The sequence below is a fragment of the Podarcis gaigeae genome (genome assembly GCF_964106915.1).
Source record: "Podarcis gaigeae genome assembly, chromosome: 3".
Lineage (NCBI taxonomy): Eukaryota > Metazoa > Chordata > Lepidosauria > Squamata > Lacertidae > Podarcis > Podarcis gaigeae.
Genome location: NC_139680.1, coordinates 18985993 through 18994715, shown reverse-complemented (window position 1 = coordinate 18994715; position 8723 = coordinate 18985993). Strand labels below are relative to the sequence as shown.

The 8723-nt window shown below is 42.3% G+C and overlaps 1 protein-coding gene across 1 annotated transcript in view; it reads left to right on the top strand.

The window, feature by feature from the left end:
- Positions 1-3420: 3420 nt before the first annotated feature.
- Positions 3421-8723, top strand: part of MATN3 (matrilin 3) — an 11159-nt gene continuing 5856 nt past the window's right edge. Inside the window, exons 1-2 of the mRNA XM_083730257.1 lie at positions 3421-3734; positions 5672-6241. Coding sequence (XP_083586383.1) covers positions 3527-3734; positions 5672-6241 — 778 coding nt within the window. The 5' untranslated portion in view covers positions 3421-3526. The remainder of the gene's footprint in view (positions 3735-5671; positions 6242-8723) is intronic.

Here is an 8723-nt window from a genome sequence, read left to right as displayed (position 1 = left end):
TCCAGTGGTGTATTTCATTTGTTGTGTTCATTAAAATAATTCTTGATTTTTTTTGTCTGCTAAAATAAAACTCATACTTTGAAATCAGTCCTGTAGCTTCAAGCAAAAACAATTACCAGAGAATATACATTCATTTTTCATTGTGGTGGTATAAGAAATAGCTTTCATATCTCTTTTCTTTTGTGCCAGTGCTAAGTCTATTTCATCATTGGAGCCAGAGACAAATGTTATTAGCTGTGGGTTGACATAGGAGACTGAGAGTTCAGTAGTATCTCATATTCTGATTATCTGAAGGCATAGCTTGGATTCTCTATCTCACTCTGTGTGTGTGTGTGTGTGTGTGTGTCTGTGTGCGTTTGAGATAGAGAGAGAAAGAAAGTAAAAAATAAAGCTACCAATGCAGTTTTAAATACAGTGATACCTCGGGTTAAGTACTTAATTCGTTCTGGAGGTCCAGTCTTAACCTGAAACTGTTCTTAATCTGAAGCACCACTTTAGCTAATGGGGCCTCCCGCTGCCATTGCACTGCCGTAGCATGATTTCTGTTCTCATCCTGAAGCAAAGTTCTTAACCCGAGATAATAATTCTGGGTTAGCAGAGTCTGTAACCTGGAGTGTATGTAACCCAAGTACCACTGTACTGTATTGCCCTGAATATAAGCCGCATCTTTAAAATTCATGGGGGGGGGGGAGACAATACATGAATATAAGCTGCTCCCTTAAAATTCCACAGGCACTCACACCCATTCCGTTTTACAGTATGTCTGTTTCAGCAGCGATATTGTGAAGGCCAATTTTTGTAAGGTCACGGATTGTAAGCCGCACTTTCACAGTTGGAATTTGGGGGGAAAGCGTGGCTTATATTCAGCCCAATACGGCAATATGTTTGGCTGTGGGGTGATGGCAGATGTAATATTTTGCAGAATATGCTTTAACTATGTATTAAAAACATGGACTGTTAATTTTAGCAATACTTGCTTTACACACTTTGAAGTCAAGGCGTTGGGTTTCCCATTTTCTGTCTGTGCATGTGCTTCCTATGTCTCTCGAGTCACATTAAAATTGCATATGAGCATTGGCTGGGATTGTGAGGTGGGCACCATTCTTCACGAGGGGGTTGGGTTATAAGGACCGTCTCCTGCTTGGGTTGAATTGTTAAAAGGCAGTCAGATCTCAGGGTGTTATTCCTGGTAGATCTTTGGCTCCTCAGTGATCTCTCCCCCCCCAGTCTTCCTAAAAAATTCTCAACAACTTTGGCCCAGTGGGTAGATCATCTCCAGTTTTTTTATACTGTGAGTAGACAGTATACTGTGACAGTCTGTTGGGAATTGGTCATCCCTGCTCTAGATGTTAGGGCATGCTTGGGGAAGCACTGTCAATAGATGTATCCACCCTTGGAGAGAGTGGGAACATGGGTAAAGACTACCTCTGAGCCTACTCCAGAGATTTTCCCCGCCTACCACCAACTGTCCTTTGGGAGAGGATCCCAGGAGAGAGCTGGGTGGCTGACAAAAGTCCATTTCAAAGCCTGGTCTGGATGGAAGGAGAGATAAGCCCCCTCTTCGCTGTTATGGTCCCAATCCAATATCCCTTAGCTGCTTTGAAGAAGACCTTGGGAGGAATTCAGTGTTGCACTAAGGTGATCATTCCATTAAGGGAAGCATTTTTGGTTTGCTAAATAGAACAATCCTACCTCCTATTATGAAGGTTCTCCCAACCCCTACCCCCCAAGCCAATTTCAGGAGGCCTAGGGGATTGTGGGGGGAGGGGGACTCTGTTACAGAAGCCCTTATGCAGGTGATGGGACTCCTTAGCTGAATCCCATCCCCAATATAGATCTGGTTAATGTCTAATTTGGCCTTCAGGACATTGCAACATGTATATTTTCTTTTCCTATAACCATAAAACAGGTGTGAGGTGCAGGCTGGGTATCTGAAGTTCAGATACAGAATTCTGCTATAAACATAGTTCACAGCGATCTCCCAGTCTTCAAAACAGATTTCTTTCTGTTTGTGCTTTCAAGAGGGTGTTCAGGTTTCGTAGGTAAAAACACAGTCCTGAATATGCACATCAACTTTAACCGCAATATCTCAATCTTCATGGCAGATACCGCATAAACATTACTTTTGCAGTGTTCCCCATACACCTTTTAAAAACAGGTGCAAGGAGGGGTTCAGTTGGTCTTCAGATCTCAGAACTGCTATTAAACATATTGACTCCCAGGCTGATGCCTCAATCTTCAGGGTAGATATTGTACTGTGCTGTACGTTTCAATTTTTCTGGCTTTAATTAAAAGGCTATCCAGAACAGACCCATTAAAATTAATAGACATGACTGACTTAGGCCCATTGATTTTAGTGTGTCTACTCTGGTTAATACGTAGTTGGCTGCAACCCTCTGATATGATGGCATAGCCCTTTGATGCGGTCATGATGGGTTCACCTCTTGAATACTTTTCTGTTCTTATGTACATATCTGTGCTTGCGAGAAGTCTGGTTATATTTTTAGGAAGCAGGAGGATTTCAGCTCCATTTGTATCACTGACGTGGATCCTCAGGACTTCTGAATGTGGACTGTTGGTCGTCTTGGGAGTTTATACAAGGGTGGTCCATGTAAACAAGCCAAGACTTGCTCCTTGGCTCTCTGTCGCTGTGCCGAGAACAACATGTGCAACTTCATTGCCATTATCTAAACATTGATTTGCTTGAATGTGACTTACCTATATTGAGCATGCAGTAGGCATGTTGAGTTCAGAGAAGGTATGGGAACTTTGCTAAAAGGGCCGTCGGGCAGAAGGATGCAGAAAGTGCCGAGTTCAAGCCCTGACATCTCCAGAGCCTTGCCTGAAACCTTGGAGAGCTGCTTTAAACATTGCTTGAGAGAGATTGCTGAGCTAGATGAACTAGTGTTCTGACACAATTCAAGCCAGCTCCCTATGTTCTTCCAAAATGGTGATACTATTTTACTTTCCAATTAGCTGATCACTTTAAATCTCTCAAGTTAGTTTGAGATGCATGTATGAGTTTTCCCAAAGCTATTTGAACAGGGGGTGGTAGGGAGATAAATTCACTTTCCTGGTTGTAACCTATGAATTTAAATTGGATGCTAGTGCCTATGAATTAAATACATTTTTTCCCCACCCTGCCCTGCATTTTTCTTGGTTCCCTTTGTGGCTTCCCTTTGTGCCCTGTTTTCATTGCAGCTGATCCCCTTGCTAAGTTGAAGTTGGCCAGCCCAAATCCTGACAGCTGAAGCACTTGATTGATGAAGCGAAGTACCTGGCTTTGATTTTCCCCTTCTGATGAGTCTTTAACACTGTGATTACTGAGAAGGTTACTGAGGGAACGTGGGTGACTCAACGGAAGAAACTCAAGGGTGGAGTGAACTGACTGTGCTTTCTCCTTGCCCGCCACACACTTGCTCTCTGGCCAGGAACTTAAAAAATAAAATAAAACCTGTCTCAAGGAAAAGCTCACAGACAGTATCAGGGAGGTAGAGGAGCTGGTGTTCAAACCAAAGCAGCTGAAATGCTCTGGCTACTCAAGACGCCTGGCGCTTGCCTTTTCCTGCTACTGCCTGCTGTTTTAGGGGTCCGGTACAGGTTTCCTAAGCGCTCAGTTCGGGTAGGTTTGCGCTCCCTTCCACTGCAAGGCAAGACATTTGGCGGAAAAGCTGCAGCAAGGGCTGATGAACCCTACGGAGATATCGAGGGTTCTTCAACAGTCTCCTCTACAGGTAATTTAGCTTCTGTGCTATGGGCAGAGGGTCTGGAGAAATGCTAAAGGTCAGGCATATTTTCTAGGTGTTGGCTATATGCTCCATGTCTTGCATTCCCAAATATTCAGTAAATAATAATAATAATAATAATAATAATAATAATAATAATAATAGGAGCTGAACCTCAGTGTCTGGGCTGAACGGTGGGGGTGGAGATGCTCCTTCAGGTATACTGGGCTGAGGCCATTTAGGGCTTTAAAGGTCAGCACCAATACTGAATTGTGCTCGGAAATGTACTGGGAGACAATGTAGGTCTTTCAGGACTGGTGTTATGTGGTCCCGGCGGCTGCTCCCAGTCACCAGTCTAGCTGCCGCATTCTGGATTAATTGTAGTTTCTGGGTCAAAGATAGCCCTACATAGAGCACATTGCAGTAGTCCAAGCAGGAGATAACCAGAAAATGCACCACTCTAGTGAGACAGTCTGCAGGCAGGTAGGGTCTCAGCCTGTGTACCAGATGGAGCTGGTAAACAGCTGCCCTGGACACAGATTTGACCTGTGCCTCCATGGACAGCTGTGAGTCCAAAATGACTCCCAGGCTGCGCACCTGGTCCTTCAGGGGCACAGTTACCCCACTCAGGACCAACACAATCTCCTTTTTTTCTGGCAGGTGGTCTGCAGGTGGGACACAAATTGTTTTGGTGTATCTTTTTTTATTGACAAGAGATGTGATGATGGCAGGCATTCTATCATAAACACTCAACAACCATATTGGATTGATGAGAATTCCTGATGATACATTGGGAAACTTTTAGGCTAGACTTTCTCAACGCTGTAGCCGAGATGTTGTGGACTACAGCTCTCACAAGCCCATAGCCAGCATGACAAATGATCAGGGATGATGGAAGTTGTCACCCAAAGCACCTGGAGGATACCAGGATGCTTTAGAGAAAAGCCAAGTAGTAATATAAATATATATATTATAAATATGCATTGAAAAATAGGTTGTTAGAACTTTTAATTATGCCCTTGTGAGTTCCAAAACTTCCCTCTTCCCCTAGCATAGAAGAAGACTCCACGTTAGTTGAGTTAAAAATTGGTTTACTTACGAACCCTTCCAAGGGTTCATGTGCTATTCCGTACATCCCTCGGAAAAGTTGCACAGGCAGTATAACTTGGCTTAGTTGTAAAGTGGTGGAAGTTCCCAAATCATTAGTATATAGGAACTCAAGAGAGGCTTGTTAGAGCCATGCGGCTAAGCTGCAGCAATCAAAAATAAGGCAGGCAGGGTGGGGGTGGAGAGAGGATAGAGAATTTGAAGAAGCTGTAAAAGCTGCACAAATGTTAAATATTCTCCCTGACTTGCTACCATGGTTGAATCTCCAGAAAGGGGCTTAAACTGCAAAGAAGTTGTTGAAGTATCACAAATGGGTCATTGGCGACATGTTTGTGTGTGTGTCCTGCTTTCAGATTTTCTCCAGAATTGGTAACTTCATATTAAATGGGGGTGGCAGGACATCGGAAAAACTTGCATGTGTGAGGAGTTCCAATCCCACAATAAACACTTATCTGAAAACACACTATTCCAGTTGTGTCAAGCCTGTTGTGATGACCATTAGTGTAGAAATCATTTTTTTTAAAAAAGCACTGATATTCTCAATCCTTTCACAGTGATAAAATTATTAAAGTCTTGACTGCAAATCTATACTCACCTGAGGGGAGTAAGCCCTATTAAACTCTTCTATATTTTTCTTAAATGTACTTCTGAGCAGGCCTAAAACTGCACCATTTTGTACTACACATTGCTATCCCAGGCAGGCAGATTTCTCGATTTTCCATTTGTACCACACTGGAGTCCAACTTGTAAAAGAAAAGAAAAAATCAGGAGTAGTTTGTCAAAGTCTCTTTTAAGTCCAGCCACTTAATTTGGAATATTGTGCTTCAATTGTCTTGCAGAGGCTATATGCCGGAGTCGCCCCATAGACCTTGTATTTATAATAGACAGCTCCCGCAGTGTCCGGCCTCAGGAGTTTGAAAAAGTGAAAACCTTCTTGGCCAAGCTGATTGAAGCCTTGGATGTGGGGGAAAGAGCGACTCGTGTTGCAGTGGTCAACTATGCCAGCACAGTCAAGATTGAATTCAATCTTCAGAAGTACTTTGACAAAGCGTCCATGAAGAATGCCATCTATCACATCCATCCATTATCTGTGGGGACTATGACTGGCTTGGCCATCCAGACAGCCATCAACGAAGTTTTCACCAGAGACGGAGGGGCAAGGGACTCTTCCCATGACGTCCCTAAGGTGGTCATTATAGTGACCGATGGCCGACCTCAGGATCAGGTGCATGAGGTGGCTTACAAGGCTCGAGCCTCTGGAATCGAGATTTATGCCGTTGGGGTTGACCGAGCAGATATGGAGTTCTTGCAGCTGATAGTGAGTGAGCCGGTCAGTGAGCACGTTTCTTATGTGGAGACCTACGGTGTGATAGAAAAGCTGGCTTCCAAATTTCGAAAAACGTTCTGTGGTAAGATAATCACTACATGGTGATTACTCCCTTTTGTTTCTGCTGCTAGGATAAGGATATGCAATCGTACCTTGGAAGTCGAACGGAATCCAGTCCAGATGTCCGATCAACCTCAAAAACGTTTGAAAACCAAAGCGCGGCTTCTGATTGGCTGCAGGAAACTCCTGCAGCCAATCAGAAGCTGTGGAAGCCCCGTCGGACATTCGGGTTCCAAAGGAACATTTGCAAACTAGAATAATCACTTCTGGGTTTGCGGTGTTTGGGAGCCAAAATGGCTGAGTTTCAGGGCATTCAGGATCCAAGGTGTGTTAGGTAAATCTGTTTCCCCCCCCCCTTTTTAATGTATTATATGGCTTTATTGATGTAAATTGCTTTGATATATCTTTTCATGATACAGCAGTATACAAATGTTTAAAATAAATAAATTCCCCACATAAAAACTGAACTGTGTCTCTCTATGAGACAGTTGTGCCATCTCAGCCAGGAAATGCTTAATACGTGTTATTTGATCACAGAGCATTAAATATTTTCTGTGGCACCAGCGGACATAATTCTTCTGTATACTCCTTCCCTAGCTGTGGATGTTTGTGCCCTTGGGACCCACAATTGTGAGCAACTTTGTGTGAGTAGCGATGGCTCCTGGCGTTGTGAATGCTATGAAGGGTACACCTTGAATCCGGACAAGAGAACTTGCTCAAGGAAGAAGTTGGAAGCTTCTTCAGGTAACATACTTTGTGAGATTTCTTCTAAGTAATTTATCCATTTATTATTCAACTATTAATGCAATTCCTTAACATCTGCCCTAGGTGGAGAGGGTTGTGCATCTGGAAGCCACAACTGTGACCAAATGTGTGTGAGTACTGATGGATCCTGGCGCTGCGAGTGCTATGAAGGGTACACACTGAATCCAGACAGGAGAACTTGCTCAAGGAAGGAGTTGGAGGCTCCCTCAGGTAACACATTTTATGAGGAAATTAGGATTTTTATTGATTTATTATTTAGTTATTAAAGTAGTTCCTTAATGCCTCCCCTAGGTCGGGAGACCTGTGAGCCTGGGATCCACAATTGTGAGCAACTTTGTGTGAGTAGCGATGGCTCCTGGCACTGTGAATGTTATGAAGGGTACACCTTGAATCCGGACAAGAGAACTTGCTCAAAGAAGGAGTTGGAGGCACCTTCAGGTAACATGTTTTGTGAGGAGATTTTTTTTTTAAAAAAAGTAATTTATAATTTAGTTGTTAATATAATTCCTTATAATCTGTCCTATCTGGAGAAGGTTGTGCATCTGGAAGCGACAACTGTGAGCAATTGTGTGTGAGTACAGATGGCTCCTGGCATTGTGAATGCTATGAAGGGTACACCTTGAATCCGGACAAGAGAACTTGCTCAAGGAAGGAGTTGGAGGTTCCCTCAGGTAACACATGTTATGTTGAGATTTGGCTTTTTATCAATTTATTATTGTGTTATTAATGTAGTTCCTTAATGCCTCTCCTAGGTCGGGAGACCTGTGAGCCTGGGATCCACAACTGTGAGCAACTTTGCGTGAGTAGCGATGGCTCCTGGCGCTGTGAATGTTATGAAGGTTACACCTTGAATCCAGATAAGAGAACTTGCTCAAGGAAAGAGTTGGAAACTTCTTCAGGTAACATATTTTTTGAGATTTCTTCTGTTTTCTTTTTTTTTTAAATTCTTTTTATTAGGTTTCATTCATCACATACACAAAGAAGAAAATAGCATATAAACATTAAATAAAAAAACAAAAATGCACCAACACCAAAGAGAAAAAAGGGGGGGGGGGCAAGTCAAAAAAAGGAATGAATAAAAATTAAACTAATACATAACATTCACTATCTGACTTCCTTCCCTCCTGATTTCGGACTCCTAGTTTTAAAGATTTTGTTTTTTCAGCTGATATTGGTTATTAGTTTATACATCGGAAGTTTTATAATATACCTGCTGTAGTTGGTAGGTTTCTATAATTGCCTTCTATATATGCCATGAATTTAGTCCAATCATTATTCAACTTTGTATTCTTTTGGTTTCTGATTCTCTGCGTCATTTTTGCCAATTCGACAAAGTCGTATAGTTTCGTTTGCCACTCCCTCACCGTTGGTATATTTGTACTTTTCCAGTTTTGGGCAATTAACATTCTGGCCGCTGCTGTTGAATATTGAAATAAGATTTTATCTTCCTTCCTAATTTCCTCCCCAATAATACCTAATAAGAAGGCCTCTGGTTTTTTAGGGAACGTGTATCTAAATATTTTTTTTAACTCATTATATATCGTATCCCAAAATTTTTTTATTTCCTCACATGTCCACCACATATGTATAAAGTTGCCTTCTTTTGTTTTGCATTTCCAGCAGGCCTTATTTCCAGTCTTATACATCTTGTTTAGTTTCTCTGGTGTTATATACCATCTATGTATCATCTTCTCTAAGTTTTCTATGATTGCCACACTGATTTCTTCTGTTTTCTAAGT